Source organism: Musa acuminata, chromosome BXJ1-11, assembly GCF_036884655.1.
Source record: "Musa acuminata AAA Group cultivar baxijiao chromosome BXJ1-11, Cavendish_Baxijiao_AAA, whole genome shotgun sequence".
NCBI lineage: Eukaryota > Viridiplantae > Streptophyta > Magnoliopsida > Zingiberales > Musaceae > Musa > Musa acuminata.
In genome coordinates this window covers 1599857-1618665 of record NC_088337.1, presented here as the reverse complement: position 1 = coordinate 1618665, position 18809 = coordinate 1599857, and the positions used below count along the sequence as shown (strand labels likewise).

At 40.5% G+C, this 18809-nt stretch overlaps 3 protein-coding genes and 1 pseudogene across 5 annotated transcripts; 1 reads left to right on the top strand and 3 right to left on the bottom strand.

The window, feature by feature from the left end:
• Positions 1-805: 805 nt before the first annotated feature.
• Positions 806-2233, bottom strand: LOC135596797 (RING-H2 finger protein ATL16-like). The gene has a single exon (XM_065088952.1). The coding sequence runs from the start codon at positions 1893-1895 to the stop codon at positions 939-941; it is 957 nt and encodes a 318-aa protein (XP_064945024.1). The 5' UTR covers positions 1896-2233; the 3' UTR covers positions 806-938.
• A 630-nt stretch (positions 2234-2863) lies between these two features.
• Positions 2864-9021, bottom strand: LOC135584260 (uncharacterized). 3 transcript variants are annotated; one of them, XM_065088949.1, is made up of 7 exons: positions 8672-9021; positions 8078-8221; positions 5182-5249; positions 5036-5086; positions 4731-4790; positions 4145-4609; positions 2864-3211 (listed from the first exon to the last, which is right to left on the bottom strand). In XM_065088949.1, exons 1-7 carry the CDS (start codon positions 8865-8867, stop codon positions 3206-3208), a joined length of 990 nt encoding a protein of 329 aa, XP_064945021.1. In that variant the 5' UTR covers positions 8868-9021; the 3' UTR covers positions 2864-3205. The 3 variants fall into 3 exon arrangements, with proteins under 3 accessions (XP_064945021.1, XP_064945020.1, XP_064945019.1); XM_065088948.1 differs by having other exon boundaries at positions 2864-3214; positions 8672-9019; XM_065088947.1 differs by having other exon boundaries at positions 2864-3224; positions 8672-9018.
• Positions 9022-9478: 457 nt separating this feature from the next.
• On the top strand, positions 9479-13778 carry LOC135596796 (serine/threonine-protein phosphatase PP1 isozyme 3-like). The gene is made up of 4 exons (XM_065088951.1): positions 9479-10065; positions 12381-12940; positions 13021-13242; positions 13384-13778. Exons 1-4 carry the CDS (start codon positions 9888-9890, stop codon positions 13402-13404), a joined length of 981 nt encoding a protein of 326 aa, XP_064945023.1. The 5' UTR covers positions 9479-9887; the 3' UTR covers positions 13405-13778.
• Positions 13779-13865: 87 nt separating this feature from the next.
• Positions 13866-15665, bottom strand: LOC135596370 (transketolase-1, chloroplastic-like; annotated as a pseudogene).
• Positions 15666-18809: the final 3144 nt, after the last annotated feature.

The following is an 18809-nucleotide window of genomic DNA, read 5'->3' as shown; positions in this document are numbered from 1 at the left end:
CATAGCGGCAAATCAAATGATGCCAACCTTGTCTGATGTTTTCTACTTCTTGGCGTAACATTATATTTGATGTAGATCTAATGCTAGTCAGAGTTGACCAAGCTCCGGTCTAATAAACAAAGGAGGTCGGAGATTAAGAGAATTAGATATTGCACCTCTCCATCATGGTTTCTCTTCTCTTTTCCCACGATTGCTGCCAAGAAAGATCTAAGAGACGCAGTAAGAAGACGTAGGAATCAAATGCTACACCGTACTTCCTTCGTGGACATCCGAACTGGGAATTTATGTCTGCAAAAGCATTCCCGTTCCCCCCACCCATTTACTCTGCAACCACAACAACTGCGAGGTAGAGGGAGTTCTCGATCACTTTGCAGCGTTTCTGTTCCTAAATTGAATGCGAACTGCCATTGTCGATGGGGAACTCTTCCTCTCTTTAGGTCGTCAGGAGTGCTTTCATGACAACTCTCCGCACATCATCAGAGGCACATGCGTTCCTGCAGTGTTGAGGCAATTCTAATACCCACACAGTTCCCTGCGGTACGCGCATGTGAACATACACCAGCGTTGACTGGCACACCTGTGTGCTCGATGATCGGAAGAGAGATCATTTGTCTGACCCACTTTCTCCCGATTTCTCATGTAGCCTTGGCAATTTTGACTCAGACGTCAGTCAGCGATCATGAAGCAAATCTGCAAGGTTCACATGCCGTGAAAGCTGGAAGAACTTCGAAGACCATCAGTTCCAGTAATGATGCCTCTAATTGTGCCCACCGAAAGCGAAACGACACATCGCTTGAGCTTCTCGTGAGTTGAAATCCGTATACAGTCATTGACACAAAGGTTTTGTATCGGAATCTATTACAAACACTCCTTCCAGTTTCGAAGACCACCGAAGAACGAAACAGAGATGACATTAGCAGCAGCTACCGTCTCATATCTCACACATCAAGCAGCCTTGGAAGGACCGGAATCCTGGAGCTCCGGCCGAACGAGAACAATGACCGCCGAACTCTTCCGCTCCCGCCACCGTCTCCGCCACGAACGTTGCTGCTGCTTCCTTCACCACTGCCTGCTTCATAACAGTTCTGCTTCTGTCTCAAGATCTCCTCCTGGACTGACAGGTAGAGCTGCCTTTCGGCGGATGAGTCCATGGAGAATGACCTCCTTATGGGCTGAACACGGAACTGCTCATCCTTTCCCCTGACATCAATGCATTCGTCCCCCATGCTCCCCACTTTGTTGTGCTTCCTCCTCTTCTTCCACAGCGAAGGATTGCTTGCCTCCCCTCTTGAGGTTTGGTCACTAACTTCATCCCTCACATCCACCGCGAAGCTTCCACTCTGCTCACGTCGAGGAGCGAGCACTACGACGTGATCAGTCGCCAAGCCGACAGAAGAACTCGTGATACTCGTCCGACACAGCGGGCAGTTGGCGTTGAACTGGAGCCAGGTATCGATGCAGTCGATATGGAAGGCATGAGAGCAGTCAGGAAGCAGCTTGAGCCTTTCCTCCTCCCGGAACTCATTCAAGCAGATTGCACAGTCGTGGAAGGACGTCTTCCGTCGGGCGTCGCCGTCGCCCGCTCTCGTGAATTTGATGACGGGAATGGAACGGATTACCGACGGATCAAGACCGTGGAACTCGGTGGCGATGGCGTGGATGACGGGAGGTATATAGAGGTGGCGATGGCGGCGGGACTCGGCAGAGGAGAAGAGGCAGCGGAGGAGGTCAGAGCGCGGCCAGCCGAGGCGGCACTTGATGACGAAGACGTAGTAGCCGATGAGGAGCATGGCGGTGGTCAGAATGCCCAAGATGGTGATGGCCAGGACCGGAAAGCTGGTGACGGAAGCAGAGGAGTGTGGAGGTGGCGGTGGTTCAACATGAGACGCATCCATTGGAGATGAGGGATAGAAAGATGAGCCTTTTAGGACAAGAACTGTTCGCGTACTTGGAGAGAGATCATCAGAAGAGATCTTGAGACGAAGGAAAGAAGAAGCCTACTCCCAAGGAAGCCAGGAAAGTGTGGGAACAGAGAACCAACAGAAATCAAGAAGCGATCAAGGTGGAAGAGATCAAGGCGGGCAGCTCGGGCCTACTGAGAGGAAAAGACAACTCTCAGAAGGGGAAAGAAGAAGCCACTAAGCCAAGTGGGCGAACAAGGACGACTGTTGGATTCCACTGAATCACATGCGTTGGATCGAGCAGAGAGGGAGAGGGTTTTGTGCACTTTCTAGTCATCACAAGCTTCTCTCATAAATCTTGTAGTTTGTAAGTGTCGATAAGAGTTGCGGACATCTATCTAAGAAAGTCAACACGTATACCAGAAGTCCAACTGGCACACCAGTTAAACAATCTCTGATCTGCATCGACCAGTTGACGCGTGAGGGATCACACGAGTCGTGGTCAACGAGATTCCATTCCCATCACGCTCTGCTCATGTCCACCACCTCATGTCTCCTCCATGATCTAACGAGTCGACGCTCCCTCTCTTTATTTATTACTAAGGACGATGAAGATAAAATTCAAGCCTAAAATATTGTAATCATTTCATCAATATTTAAGATATTCTTTCGTTTTTAAGGTCCTGAGCTGAGTTACAGTCTCTCGAGCTTCATTCAGCATCAATCGGCAGGACGTCGGAGACACACATTGGACGACAAATCCAGAGGTAGATTCTGTGTTCGATGGATCTTTTCGGGTCAACTGTTTATTTCTGTTCTTTTATCTTTTTGCCTGTCCATCCTTGACATTTCTAGGGTGACTAGGAACAGTGTTCGAGAACCACAACATTATTGGAGAACAATCCATAATAGTAGCTCGAAAGCTTGTCTTAAAATTTTCTCAAATGTAATGAGAAGTAAAATGTGCAAACCATATGAAAAAATAACAATTAGAAATCAGTAATAAGTACAGTTCGGGTTGCACAGACAATCTGCAAGATACAACTTTGTGCTGACGCATGACTTCCTACAATTATTCTATTCATAAGTGGTACCTGCTGGTGATGAATAATGGGTCAGGAACCTGTACAGAAATGGTTGGCTAGGTAATGTAACTCTGCAATAACTTCGGAGGGGTACAAAATTAGGGGATCAATCCACTAAGCTATATTCTAATGATTCCCACAGAGTTCATTGCCTCAGAAAGCCTTGATGCTGCACACTTGGTTCTCGCGTCCGGGGTACTTGATCGAGTCTTAATCCATTCAGTGCTGCTGAAAAAATCTAAGTAATCAGAGAATCAGTAAATAATCTGAGAGAACAATCTGTGCTGGCAAGACAAAAGTAGTAAATTCATCAGATTTACAAAGTAGAGGTGTTTGATTGTCAAGGTAATGCAAGCCATTGAAAAACAAAAACAAAGTAGATGCTGATGGTAGCACACAAAAATACTGCATGGCATATTCAATGATGCACATACGAAATCAGAAAACATTCTTCTGAAACCATTAATCTAGCATACACTAACAAGCATTCTTCGGCTGAATTGTAAGCCTAGAAGCATAATTGAAATGTACAGATAAAAGTTCAAGCATATGTTACATGTTGGCATGCTTAAAAGCAGGGTACCAGTCAGGTACTGAGCCCAGTACCGGAACCCAGTCAGGCAAACGAAACAATATTACAGAATATAGGGTCAGTATTTGGCCAAAGCTGAAGAAGATTAGTATCCATCCAGTACCAGTGCAACTGGCACTCATGTATGGCCAATATACCGTGATTTTCAATTCCATGCTTATAAGTAGACCACCAATGATCCCTTTGGTAAGTGCATTGGTTCTCGACTCAAAACTTTGCAACTTTATATTACACTTCTGGGTTTACTCAAATAATTTTTTATAACTTATGTACCTTGGATACTGCAAAGAATTTCATAGACAGATACCCTAGGCTTGTTTATTGTGCTTGATCATTCATGTGAATAATACATGTCAAACATGCCTGGAAGTAGTTAAAAGTCTGAAAGAGGAACCAGCTATAGTGCAATAGTTCGATCCACGGTATGCACAAAGTGGAGAAAAGAGAGACATGATGAAAGATTATTGAAGAAAAGGATTTTTGTAATGCCTTAAAGTATGAGATCCTATCTTTGATTAAAGGGTAAGAACATAAACCTTAAAGCATCAAGAAATAGTAGTGCTGACCTTTCCAGAAGCTCCAGGGTCCGACCTAGAGCCTCTGCTGGTTTTCTCACTGGGATATCTCTTATTTTCATCTCTTTCTTTGTGAGTAGTATGTTGATTGTAGTTAAGAGCCTGAAGACCCTGAGTTTCATTATGTGAATCATGCAACCTTCTGCCTTCTTTTCTAGTCCCAGCATGACTGGTTTCTGCCGATCCGAACTCGCTCTTCTCAGTTACATTAGTTTGGTAACTATTAGACGTGGCAATCTGATCCTCCCTTGAGAATTGTGTAGCAGCAGCTCGTGCAGCAGCTATAGCTGCACTAACATTAGGTGTTTTTGCCACTTCAGGTGCTTTGGAGCTACTGAAGTGTAATGCAAGAGATCCTGGCCTTAGCGAAAAAGGATCCTGGGGATCTGGAAGTGGAAACTTTACGGGTAAAGGGCCTTGGATAGTGATAAGACCTCTTACTGCAACATCATGAATCTGCAGGTAAACACAGCAGAACAGTTATGATATAAGAGGCAAGGAAAGAAAAGGAACAAAGAAGCAGATGACATGATAAAAGTTTCCTTGTTACATAACAACAGAAATTTGTGCCAATTACCCTTCTTTCCAAGTTATAGACTTTCTGAAAACCACGCATTTCAAATGGAATTAATAATTTCTGCAGAAAGTAACAGAAAGTCAGGTCAAATTTACCATGAATCTGAAACATTGTCTTGCAATGTAAAGTTAATGCTGCCAACTTCAGAGGTTGCATTCATGTTATCATAACAATAATCATAACTAAAATAAAAAGAAGGAAATATCTTCATAATGGCAATTACACCACACAAAAAGATCCTAGAACTCCTTGGTGCTTAAGCTCTGGTTTTCATCACTAACAACCGTGAAGTCGTGCATAAATACCTGAGGATTTTCACACAACCAGCAGAAGTCTGTTTGGCCTTCAAGTCTCACCTACATTGGTAAAAAAACACAACAAAGATAGTTAACATGATATTAAACAAGGTAAGCGGAAACAGTGTAAGAAAAGAAGAAAAAACAATCCTCACCGACTCAGGTACATCCTCCCAGCACACCAGCTCTTCACATTTAACACAGCCTACCACTTCAACACAACCTACAATTGCAAACACATATAATCAGGTTTTAGAAATAGTATCACTATCACCAAAGTCCCAACAAAGTAAGTGCTCTTTTTAACTATAGAAAATGTAATCTCAAATCATCATTTTTTTGAATTCCATGCCAACTGAGCAGAAGCCAGTTTCCATATGATTCAAGCATACAAAAGAAAAGTCACAAAAGCTAAAACATAAACAAAAGTTGATATTTTTAATCAGAGGACAATAACACTTGGCCATCAGGACAAAAACATTTAATAACTTCCAGCTTTAAGTACCTATGTAGACTAGTCAAACTTCTATCACTAAATCTACTTCCTCCTGTAGTCCACCATTGCTCATTAAGCACCCATCTTTTATTTCCCTTCTGATGGGAATCATCTCGTATATCCTAAGACTGCAGTCAGAAATTTCCTTCCCAGCAGAATACAATGATTTTTATTATGGAAACAAACTTCCAACATTAATATAACAGAGTCAATTGTAGTAAGAGTCTTTGAAGTAATTGTTGCCTGCTGAAGGTGAGGAGTAGATGTCTAAAAGTGAATCAAATTCTTAAAACTTCATAATGATTATGATGATGATCATCATCATACAAAACGGTGTCCAGGATTTCATCAGTGGATAACTTCATATTTAGAAATTGAATAGTTCTAAAAAGAATTTCTTCTACTGGTACTATGTTCAAATCGCAAGCATTGACAACTATTACATGGTAAAGGAAATTGGTTCCTTTACAACGATGAGTGTCTTATCTGTTGAAGTATATCACAAAGGTTTTGGTTCTTTTGAAAGAGGATTTGCTATCCTTTGCAAGTTGATCTTCAGACAACTTTTTTATATTTGACTATTATACATTTCAGATGGAAGTTTGAATACTTCTATCAATAGAGGTGCAAGTGGAACCCACTACTCCTGCTAGGAGACTCGAAACTAGCACTACACCTCAATTAAATTGTTGCCAACCAAAAGCTATTAGAGTTACAGAAGAGGCATAAGTTGTGAAACTGAAGTATGGGGAGAATTAGAAAAGAAGATAAAAGCCGAAATAATATACTTAAAATCCATTTGGACCTTCATTCATGAGCCAAAAAAAGATTGAAACCCAAGACATCAATATGTTAGTCTCCTTTAGTTGGTTGGCTAGCATTAGGACCCACTTACCCTGTAAATCGTGTTGGCGGCAGCTACATTAAACAGCGGTACTGACTTGAAAAGAAAATAAGCAAGTTAATGATCCCCATATACCAAAATGGTCAGCAACCATTCAATTTGCATATATTCCAAGTAATTGGGTTTCTTGCAATGATGCCATGCTGATCTAGTGTATCACAGCTGGATTCATGGTACTGGTTACCATGCTGATCTAGTAATGTCATCATGCTGATCTAGTCAGCAACCACTCAATTTGCATATACCCTATCACAAGAATTGATTATTTAAAAGAACATTCTTCCGGAAAGACCAAAGACTGTGGCACTGGTTACTGTGAGTCTCCAAGGATGTAGTTCTTGTAGTTGTAGCAAAAAATCAAGAGCTTTGACCTCATAATCAGCAACTAATATTTCTTTATTGGGAAAAAGGATATGTAAGCTTTTCAATCTATGCCCTAAAAATGATCCTTCTATATTTACTCACTATCTCTGATATCTTAATAATCACTAGTCTGACGTGATATCAGAAGGCAGTGGATAATTTTGCAGTACAATGTAAAACTGAGGAGGCAGCAGTTGTTCCTCCTCATGGTACGTGGATAAACAGATAAAGCACTCTTCCACCAATGACCACTTTCTTGAATGTTTAAGCATCTTTATGTACCAAAATTCTAATGTCATTTGGAAGCATTTGTATTTTTCTTCTGATCATTCTGTTTCTCAACAGCTTCAAAGAAACCTGGACTTACATATACTTTAAGAAACAGTATCTCATGTGTCCCTCGACTCTCAAGATTGTAATGAATGAGTAAATTCAACTTATATTACTTGTTGGTTTGTGCCAAAAAACTTTATTTTGAGTAACAAAATCATATATATTATTACTCATTTTGGGGTTACTCATATGAAAGTTTTAAGTAATTTAGCCCAAAATTCATGATCGATACTTTCTGGGTTAATTACTTCATCACTCTATCCTAGTTAAAATAAGAATCTTACTACAGAAATCTCCACATACATTCAATTGTGCTCTTAGGTTCCTTGAGGATGTTATCCTTGAAAAGATCATGGCATTTGTTTAAGGATCATAAAAATTCTATCCTTGTGTGTCAATTACTCATTGAATAACATGGTCATCCTAGAATTTAAGTTCATCTAGATGTTAAGGCATGATATTTCATCCGGCCTCTATCCATAGTATAGCAAGAAGCCTTATTATGCTGCTTCTTGCAACTTTCTAAAATTTCTAAAAGGAAGACTAAAAACAAAAAACTGGGGAAAGTAATTTTGCTTCAATATTTAATCATGTAAGTTGAATTTTTTTGCCTTATGGTATTGTGAACTATATTGAAGGGGCTACAATGGGGAATTTATACACACAAATAACAAGGTACTGAATCTCTATTTGTTTCAGTTGTTCTTATTGCAAAACACATAAACCCTTTCCATGTGTTCAAGGCCGCATACAAAAAGCCTCAGAATCACAACCATAAGAGGCCCTTATCACAACAGAGCTCCTTAGTTGCAACTTGTGGTAACTGGTCAGAATCATTAAGATGATAAAAGTAAGCTAATATGGACATAATTTTGATATATGGATCAGACTTATGATGTATTCTTTTACGAATACAAGTAGACATAAGCAGACCAGAAGGTGTATGATGACATACCTAACAATCGGGAAACCGGATAGTGTTCTGGAAATTTTATATCCTTAACCCCAGCCACAGCATATATCTCCCTGTAGAAATTCTCCATAGCTTTGATAGTCTCAGGTTCTGGAACTTTCGAAGCAGCATGTATCCAAAGCCGACCTTCAGAAGACAAAAACAAACGTCAGGCCCAGAAAATTAATAGTCAATAGAAGAATTAAGGAGGAAAACAACGAGATTCATGCATCCCAACTTTCCAGCACTCAAGAAAAATATTAGTGATCGGATTAGGAACACTCAAAAACTAAAACAATCTGAAGAGTAATGTCAGAGCCCTAAACCTGAGATCTAAACCGTCTCAAGCAATTTCAAATCTGCGATGGTTAGTCATAAGCAACCAGGGCAAACGCGAAAAATCGAATCAAGGAACTTTTTAAAGGTGACAAGGTTTGAGCTTGTAATGTAAAGAAAGAATCTGTGATACAAGACATAAAAATTATCTTAGAGAGTTCCGATCAGACAACGACCCTAACAGCTGTTGCACGGGCAAGAGACTGGAGAACCGTGCAAAGATAGCCAGAGAGGATTCAGAAGAACAAGGGGAAGGATTACCGGTGAGAGGGGCAGGCCAGGATCTTCCTTCGACGCGCTTGATGCCGTAGACCAGGAGCGAGGCCCAGGGCTGATGCATCGTCAGGCATGGGTTGGTATACTTCCCCCTCCCGCGTCCACCGCCGCCGCCGCTGCCGCCGAATTCAGCCCTCGACTCTCCGCGGCCGCGGCCTCTGCCGTTAGATCCTCCCCTCATCAAGAGTTCTCTGGTTGGATGCGGACTGGTGACGGCTAATTTGGGGTTCCAAGACGACACCTGGGTTTTCTTCTTCGAATTGATGTTAAGACTCTCCCCTAATCCACATACCAATAAAAGCTTGCGTTAATCCAAATCTAACCAAGAATCTAATTTGAATAGAGGCTATCACGTTGTCGTCTCGTACTCGGACAATAATAGACGAGGTTTAATATCCCAACTTCTCGCGGTATGACAAAGGCGCCACGTAGCATTCTACGTGGCACACGAGATCGGACGCGGACAAGGGTACCTCTGTGGGCCATTCCACCACGGATAAACTGTAGGTAATTTGAGTTTATTTATATATATATATATATATATATATGTTGCAATGGACAAAAATACCGATTATAAATCTATTAATCTTAGCTTTAAAGCCCTCCCAAAACTACCGTTATTACCAAATGTCGCTAATGTGCTCAATTATTGGATCATCGGCCGCACCGCTTCCATCAGTGTGCTGTCGTGGCCGATCTCTCATCTGACGGTCAGTGTCCAATCAATCTAAATGTAGGATCTTAGCCGTCCGACCCACGATCCCTTAAGTCGGCAGCCTCCCTCTCCCCCACCACCACCACCGCCACTGTCTTCCGTCCGCTCCGTTGGCAGCATTGAGAGAGGAGATGAATAAGACAGCGAGAGAACGGAGCCAGCGGTGGGGAATCCCCTTTTCGTCTCAGTCCAGATCGGTAGGAAAAGTGGGATATTAAGAGATCGATCCATCCAACGGGCGATTAAGGGAGAGAAAAATGCTCAAAAAGCTGTTGGTTTTAACAAGAAAAGCGAGGGCGGGGGAGAGGCGGTTTCTCCCTTTTTGGGAACATGGAATGTTGTGCTCTTTAGCCGCCTGGTTGGTTTAGGACGGGGAAAGGTCGGATCTTTGTTGCATTGTAGTTTGCTATTTTGAGGTGTTCCTTTTCTCTTCTATTTGGGGTTCTTCTGGGGGGTGGAGTTGGGAGTTTTCTCTGTGCTTGGAGGATGGATTCCGCATCGTTGGATGATATCATCCATCGGCTGGTGGAAGCGAAGGGGAGTCGAGCGGGGAAGCAGGTGCGGCTGTTGGAGGCGGAGATCCGGCAGCTTTGCGTCGTTTCCAAGGACATTTTCATGCAGCAGCCCAATCTGCTCGAGCTGGAAGCGCCCATCAAGATTTGCGGTAAATTCCTTCCCTATTTCTTCTTTTTCTCTTTTTTCTCTTTGATCTTGTTTTGGACCGTTTTGATTGATGTGAAATATCTCCGCTAAATTTCTTGATCGCAATTATAGTGGCTAAATTTTGAGATAAATCTGACGTGGGAAAATTAGGAAAAAAATCAACCTTGGATGCTGTTTTGGTATAAGGATAGAACGATGCATGGCTGGGTTTGATGTGACCCATAAGAAATTGAAAATCCAACCCGTAAATTTGCTTGAGATAATTTCAGACCTACATATTGCATATCATTGTTCTTGTGGACCCATAGTGATGGGTCATTATATATGACAAACAAAAAATGCACTTCTCTTATGCCTGGAGCTATGGTTTCAGGTATAGCCAAGATATCGAATTATAGGTTGGTTTGGACTTTCAGAATATAAAATTTTGAACCAACTGTAATCCTTTAGTATTTAACCTTTTAAAAATTGAACTATTTTCTGAAATTCAGAACTGTACCAAGTTGACTGTTTTAGTTTGGTTTTAACCAATCAGTCTGTCCTCCTACTTCAAGCATGTGAGGAAAGATGTTTATGGGGTCGGACTAAGCTATTATCTGAATTCATTCTGCTATTATCCTATAGTTGCGCCGGGAGTGCTACTGTGGAAGCAATTGTAAAGTGTAATTGTTCCCTATGTTCAACTCTTGATTTTGTTTGTATAGGATAACTTGAACCATTAAGCAAACACTAGAATGAATAATCCTGGAGGAAAGACGTGATATCATGGAAAAAGGACATGGAATTTATCTCTATTTTTCTTAGGTTTAACGAATAATCCTCAAGGAAAGTCTGAAGTTAGGAAAATATTCTGAAATTTTGGTAGAAATTCTCAAAATTTTACTATGCATAGTTGTAAAAGAAGTTATTTAGAACATATTGAAGATAAAGATTTTGATTTACAGAATTTATATAGGATGTAGAGCATGTAAAGTTTTATTATATTTTGTACCCTCACATACAGAATTAAGCTAGGAGGGTAAAAGTTGGAGAAAAGCTGTAGAGTGACATTGTAGAATGGTGCTGTTTAACAGTTTTTTAAAATAGTTCTGAATGACTCAGGAGTAAATTGCAGGATTTGTGAATAATCTAATCCTATTGTTTAGTTTTACTTTGCATTGAATATGGAAAATTATCCAGAGACTTATTTGGCTAAATAAAAACTTTTCATAGTTCCTACTGTTGCTTTTGTTACTTTAAATCAATGCTTAGCTGGATTCATAAATGGTTACTAGTAATGCGAAGCAATTATTATCGACTAAATGTTTTTTTTATAGCCTTTGAATGCACTGAATTTAAACAGCTCTCCTTTGTTTGTTTCCCCCTTTTTCTCACGAACCTTTTTTCCTTACTCTGTTCTCCTGTCGCTTTTGGCATTCACTATTCTTTTGCCTCCTCCATGCTCTGTTTTTTACTCTTGAATATTTCATTTTCATCTCTTGTATCTAGCCTTCATAGATAATAATGAAAAGTATCGATCGTTCTATAGTCCCAACTTTACAAACTTAAACCTAGACTTTTAAGGTCTTATTCCACCCTTTAAACATATTACTTTAGTTTTTTTATCACATTTTTGTATCTTTTCAATTTATACCAGGACATCTAGGTGTGGACTGTTTTTTTGTCCTGTTTATAGAAATCACTAAACAGTTATGGTTTCACAACTTATCAAACAGAAGCAAAGAATTGTCATTGTGGAAGCTGCATCATTCCAAACCAAAATTTGCAATTTGATATGTTTTTAATATGTTTGGGTTCGACAAGCTGATATCTCTATCATATAGCAATGTTATAGTTGAAACTTGAATGGGGACTAACATATTAATATCTGATAAAATAAATGCATAGGTTAAATTATATGTTGGAAGATAAAAGACAGCTGCACTAGGAAATTAATTTAATATAGATTACCATAATTATGATTTAGTTTGATTTCAATAACATAGAAAACTTAACTGGTACTGATGTCATGAGCTGTTCTTCAATTATGTTACACTGGACATTCCGGTCACCAATACCCACGATGCATTGTCTGTCTGTTGGTCAAATGAAAACAAACTGCCTAATACAGCTCAATTGGTTCAACCATTGAACTAAATAGTGAGCACCCAAGTGGAGTAGTACTCCATTGCAGGATTATAAACAAACAGTTTCCATTTTCTTGTGGTTAATCGATTGTGAAAGCTTTTTTCTAATTGGAATTATTTATTAAGTAGTCTTTGAGAATGCTGACCTTATTTCTTTGGTTAGGTCTGATATGATATTTCTTGCAAACAGGTGATATTCATGGCCAGTACTCTGATCTCTTGAGGCTTTTTGAGTATGGTGGATTTCCACCTGTAGCCAATTACCTATTCTTAGGGGATTATGTGGACAGGGGGAAACAGAGCCTAGAGACTATATGCCTTCTGTTAGCCTACAAGATCAAGTACCCAGAAAACTTCTTTCTTCTGAGGGGGAATCATGAGAGTGCATCGATTAACCGTATATATGGGTTTTATGATGAATGTAAACGAAGATTTAATGTTAGACTTTGGAAGGTCTTCACAGATTGTTTTAACTGTCTTCCTGTAGCAGCTCTTATTGATGAAAAGATCCTTTGCATGCATGGTGGCCTTTCTCCTGACTTACATAATCTAGATCAAATTCGAAATTTAGCACTTCCTACTGATGTGCCAGATAATGGATTGCTTTGCGATCTTTTGTGGTCAGACCCTAGTAAGGAGATTCAAGGTTGGGGAATGAATGATAGGGGAGTTTCATATACTTTTGGGCCTGATAGAGTCAATGAGTTTCTTCAGAAACATGATTTAGATCTTATCTGCCGTGCTCATCAGGTTTTGTCCTTCTCAATTTGTCTTCATTGATTTAATTTTTATGTTGAACCTAGTCAATATCTTTCAAGTTCTCTTGGTAGGTGGTGGAGGATGGGTATGAGTTCTTTGCTGATAGGCAACTTGTAACAATCTTCTCGGCACCAAATTACTGTGGTGAATTTGACAATGCTGGTGCCATGATGAGTGTTGATGAAACCTTGATGTGTTCATTCCAAATTTTGAAACCTGCAGAAAAGAAAAGTAAATTCATTTTTGGTAACACAGCAGCAGCAAAAACAGGAACACCTCCCCCAGGAGTCAAGGTATCATCATGCAAATAGTTTTTCTAATGTTTTTGTCAATTTGAAGTATATGAACTGATGCGATACTGAGCAAGTTAACGATCAATTATTCAGTTTTCTCTTCCATTTTTTTACCAATATCTAACAACTTTCTTTTTCCAGTCTTCTCTTGGCGCAAGATGATGATCACCATAGGCATACCTTGGCAGAGGACCCACATCATGCAAATAAAAATCTGATCCTCAACAAAAATATTCTGATCAGCAGATGCTATAGCTAACCAAAGAGTCCTCGCAGTGAGATTTTCTTCTTGTTGCACATGCAGTGATGCATTTGTCCAATAGCCATAAATGATCAGCATTCGTGTGTTCATCTTCACGAACCTTGTGACACTGTTGTGAAGTTGCTTCACCTACGTAAATGATGAAGTTTCTTGCTACCAAAAAATATCGCTCTACTTTTTAACACTTTCCATGCTCTTTGTACTCCAAATATGTTGCTATGATAGGTGAAAAGATGCTGATAAACCCTCAATATATTTCACATTTCTAGTGCTAGTGGATGATTTATGTCTTGGTTTCTAATGTAGCTGGGCTAATATACTTGACGTTGGATTTGTCAAAGGACATGTAAACCCTTTATAGCATGCCTCTGGGATTGATCATGTAATTACATTTGGATTGATGAGAAACTGTTGTTTGACATCACTTTCTCGTTTCCGTCGGCATGTCGGAAGACTAACATACGAGGAATAGCTCGAAGGCCGGCCAGTTTCTTCACCGGCTGGTGTGTGGGCCCGTCCGATGGAGTCATGCGTGAACACGGACAGGACACCAGCATGGCTCAAAGCTGACAACCTGATGGAATTCTTCATGTAGTCGGAGAACGTGAGGAACGTCGTCGCAAAGGGTTTCAGTCCACTTCCATGCAAAGCAATGTCGTTTGCGATCCCAGCCATGGCGTGCTCACGGACTCCATATCGGATGTTACGGCCCCTCGGAGACGCAGGGAGCTTGAAGTCATCGTACCCTTTGAGATAAACTTGCTAAGTCTGCACTACCACCGATCAGTCCAGGGAGCACCTTCACCAGCGCATTCAGGCATCTCTCGGAGTATCCACGGGTAGCATCGACAGGGTCGGAGGTCGACCATTTCTGGTTAATGTCCATGAAATCTAACATGTCTGAAACATGATCTACTACCGTAAAATATTTCTAATCTAACGCAAGTAGTAGTCGTTAAAGAGTCGATTACCGGCAAGGAAGCTTCCCATCCCGAAGGCAGCCCACCATCAAGTAGAACCTTGAAATCTTTAGTTTCATCTTTGTACTTGGTCTCATAGTACCTTAAAATGGAGTTCCACTTTTTCTCCAAATCTCCACCATGTTCTTTTCCTTTGCATTTCCCTGTGAAACCATCGGACGTTTGTTATGGGAAAGAGATGAAATAGATAAGACTGCTTCGAACAGTAAACATGATATGAGAGAAGACTGCTGCAGACAAATGTTGCACCAGTACACCAGAGGGATGACATGAAATGGCTGGCGGTCCTCCCACTTCACCATCCTCTTCATTCTCTTCACATCATCCTCCTCAAAAGTAGCATGATGTGCCTTGTAGGTGCCCTCCTTCTGAGACAACCTTCCGATCAATGTCCTCACCTGAAGAATCGATCAATTCCATGGTATTAATCATAGACCAACGTACTAAGACCGAGGGAAAGATCACCATGCCTCGATGAATGTTGGTCTGCCAGTCTCATTATGAGCACATCGTATTGCGTTTCTGAGTGGTTCGACGTTCTGATGTATGTTGTCCACCGTGATCGTGTTCCAACCCAAAGCTTCAAAGCGTGCAGAGATGTCTTCGGAGAAGGCGAGATTGGTGTCTCCATCGATTGTGTTGTGGTTGTCATCGTATATGATCGTGAGCTTCTTGAGCTTCCAGTGTGCAGCTAAAGAAGCAGCTTCGTTGGATATGCCTTCCATGGCATCTCCATCACCCATAATGCAGTATCTGCAATCAAATAACCAAACCAGCCCATCGCTTCAGCAACTACGTCGACAACAAGCTTGAAACCAAAACATGGTCTTTTGCTCTTGATCAAACTAATAACTAGCTTACGTTCAATGATCAACGAGGACAGCGTCAGGCTTATTGAACCTTGCGGGAGCAAGGCCAACTGCATTTGCCACACCTTGTCCTAGAGGACCTGTTGCGTTGTTGCATCAAGTGCAGTTCAGTGATCATGTAACAGACAAAATGGAACAAGGAGAAGAGGATGAGAAGAATGCACATGTCGTAGCCTCCACACCTGTAGTCACCACATTCTTTAAGAGATGGCGAACGGAATGATTCGATTGTCTAAGAATTGATTCATAGTAGTTATCTAGGTAGTTATTATATTCTAGATAGTTATATGTATGTTTTAAGAAGTAGTCCATGATCTAAAAGTTATAGTATAATTTCTACACCTAACTTAATCACGGGTGACATGATGGAGTGAAATAGTTACCATTAGGTCTTATAAATAGGACCATAGTTCATGAAGCAAAATAAGAAATATACACTTGGGAATATCTTGTAAGTGTTTTATGTCTATCCTCTTGTTTAAATACTACATCGGTTTTCTTGATCGAATTTTTTTTTTTAATTGCATCGTAGTATTTTATTTATATCATTTTTTTTGTTTCTCCATCCCCAACACCCGGTTTACATAACCTCTTCAAATCTTCGAGCTAGGACATACGATCACAGGATGAGGACCGTTAATAGAGTATTCATGCCAAAGGGATTGAAAGAGGACTAATAGTCCCACTGTTAACAATCAAAGGAATGCTCCACATCCTAATAACTTTAAATATTTTGAGTTAAATTAATATCTAATTTCATATATACCATCGATTTTTTTATGTTGATCACACCCAAGTAAAAATAAATAAATAAATCAATCAATCAAAATTGGGTGTGTTGGTCGCACCCAAGTGAACTAAAAAAAAGAAAAAAGTTATAATCAAAATGTTTCACCCACAATTTAATAAATTAATTTTGGGCTTAAATTTGTTAGGAGAAAAAAAAAACAAATCTTATAATACCATATTCAAAGAAGTAAAAAAAAAAGAATAAAACGCAAATCAAGAATTACATGATTTATCCAAACTGAGCTATGTCGATAGATCTTCACTGCCTCTCAAACTCTTAACAGCTTCTATCTCTATTGCATGCGCACTGACCTCCTCTCAAACAAACCTATCCCTGTTGAACCACCTTGGATTCTCGGGGTTGTAACGCATGACGTGCCGATAGAGATGATACGCAACGTCGGCCATCCCGAGGGCCACGCCGGGGTGCCCCGCCTGAGCGTGCTGCGCGGCATCGACGATGAGAATCCTGACGTTGTCCACGGCCCCCCGGTCGACGGAGCTCTGGAAGAAGCCGTCGTCGTCGTCTTCTTCCAGCTTCTCTCGCGGGACGGACCCATTCGGTGATCTCTTCAGCTCATCCGCCCATGAGAGCCTGTAGTCCTCGGGACTCGGCCGGCGCGAAGCTTCCTCGAAGAGACGGCCATCGAGATCAGGAGAGACGGACGTGAGAGAGCGAGAGACCGAAGGCTCTGTAGTTCTCGATGGTAGCTTTCAACACGTAGAGAGAGAAAGATCGAAGCCTTACTGGTTCTCTTCAGATGCTTCCAACGCGTCGAAAGAAGTGGCAAAGCCACGAAGCAAGCAAACGGAGAAATGGGACGGTCCTGTGGAGGTGTCGGAGGCAATAACCTGTATTGAATTATGATCTAAATCAAGATCGTTTCCAAGTACTGTTTATCATTAACCATCTACACATCTAAATGAAGTCATGATGTTGTTGGAGATGAGAAATTCTTATCAGATGTGCCTTCATCTCGCAGTCTAGATGAATTTAATTTCTTGTTAAACAGAATCATCACATATTTCTCCCATACATATTATCATTTTAATCTATTCCCTCCCAAAGTTCCACCTTTCTGTTTGCTTTCTTATGGCCATCATCATTCTGAGTCGAGTTCACTGGCAGCACACTAATTGCTAATATCCTGCATATATATATATATATATATATTAATAAGCTGAACACACCATTACATCCGACCACTTGTTTTCACATAGTAAGAGGTTCGAAGGAAGCTACACCGTATCCATATTATTTGCTTCTACATAGGTATATATCATAGAGCTTCATGCATCACGAAGTTGAAGGGCGTGCAGGATACGTATCTGCTTCCTTCTTTGTGTAGGGAAGTCATGGGCACTTCCCTTGCAAGGCATCTTGCCATTGACAAAGATTTTGGTCGTCAACGTTATAGTTCTTCTCACCTTTAGCGTTCTCGTTCAGTTCATAGGTCATCGTCTTATCCTTGTCACCTGAGCGTTTTGTGTTCATCTCAGTGAGTTTGCTCACCTGGTGGTTCATGCCTTCTTTGTAGCGATCTCTTGCCGTCGTGACTGACACCATCAGAACCAGTATTACGAGTGAGGTGATGACCAGTTTCATCTTTTCACCTATATATGAATGAGTCCACACATAACTTAATTGGACATTAAGCAAAGAAATCATGCTATGTAGTAGAGAACACACAAGGAAACTAACCTTTGATTCAAGGGAAGCTCTCAACTCTGGAACGAATTCATCTGCAATGGGGTTTATATAGACTGCTTCAAGAGATCGGTCGTGGAAAGAAGGTATATTATTCAACAAGCAGTTGATTGCAAAGAGGAATGTCGAGGAGAGGGCTAGTGATCTGACGGTGGTGGACGGACTGTTTGGGTATCACTGCCTGCCTAAATCTTGCTGTTCTCACATATGTTGAGGCTTCGCATGCTCTCTTTGATCCGAGACCAAAACAAGTGTGGTCTAATCATTTTGACAATGCTGTAGTGATAAGAAGCGCAATTATGTATTCATTTCTAGAGAATACATACATATATATATATATATAGAGAGAGAGAGAGTTGCAATCCTGTACAAAATTTATGGGCATAGATATGAAATTTTCCCTGAACAACAGCGAAGAAAAGGTTAATTGCAATCTGTACAAAAGTTTAATTGGAAGTTTATTTGGTCACACTCCACTTGATATAACATTTGGTACATCTTTATCATCATGATTTATACGAAGTCTTAGCCCAAGTAAAATACATTGGGGTATAACAAAGAAAATTTTAAGACATCTGAAGGATACCATTTGCCATAGATTATGGTATTATACTACTATTGAATTTTTAAGTGTTGGTTGTTTAGATAGTGATTGGGCAAGTTCTATTGTAGATCGAAGAAGCACAACATGTTTTGCTTTCAATATCAGTAGAGGAGCAATCTGGTGGTCTTCCAAAATGCAATCTTTTGTAGCACTTTCATTCTTAAAATTTGAATATATTATGGTTACTATAGCAGCTTGTCAAGCTATCTAAATGAGACAAATTCTAAATTTTTTTATGATAATCAATCTACAATTATTAAGGGGAGGAATCCAATCCATATATATCACTTTATCTCAGAACAAATCAATAACAACGACATAAAATTGGACTGTTGCAATAAAAAAAATGGCTTGC

What these genes read in the sequence shown, in the direction of transcription:
- LOC135596796 (XM_065088951.1), top strand. Translation starts at nt 9,888, where the DNA reads ATGGATTCCGCATCGTTGGATGATATCATCCATCGGCTGGTGGAAGCG. An exon ending in TTATCTGCCGTGCTCATCAG is followed by an intron (nt 12,941 to 13,020) that starts GTTTTGTCCTTC and finishes TTCTCTTGGTAG; the next exon opens with GTGGTGGAGGATGGGTATGA. An exon ending in CACCTCCCCCAGGAGTCAAG is followed by an intron (nt 13,243 to 13,383) that starts GTATCATCATGC and finishes TTCTTTTTCCAG; the next exon opens with TCTTCTCTTGGCGCAAGATG.
- LOC135584260 (XM_065088947.1), bottom strand. Translation starts at nt 8,867, where the DNA reads ATGAGGGGAGGATCTAACGGCAGAGGCCGCGGCCGCGGAGAGTCGAGG. An exon ending in GGGAGGATGTACCTGAGTCG is followed by an intron (nt 5,087 to 5,181) that starts GTGAGGATTGTT and finishes TTACCAATGTAG; the next exon opens with GTGAGACTTGAAGGCCAAAC. An exon ending in TCTATAACTTGGAAAGAAGG is followed by an intron (nt 4,610 to 4,730) that starts GTAATTGGCACA and finishes GTTTACCTGCAG; the next exon opens with ATTCATGATGTTGCAGTAAG.
- LOC135596797 (XM_065088952.1), bottom strand. Translation starts at nt 1,895, where the DNA reads ATGGATGCGTCTCATGTTGAACCACCGCCACCTCCACACTCCTCTGCT.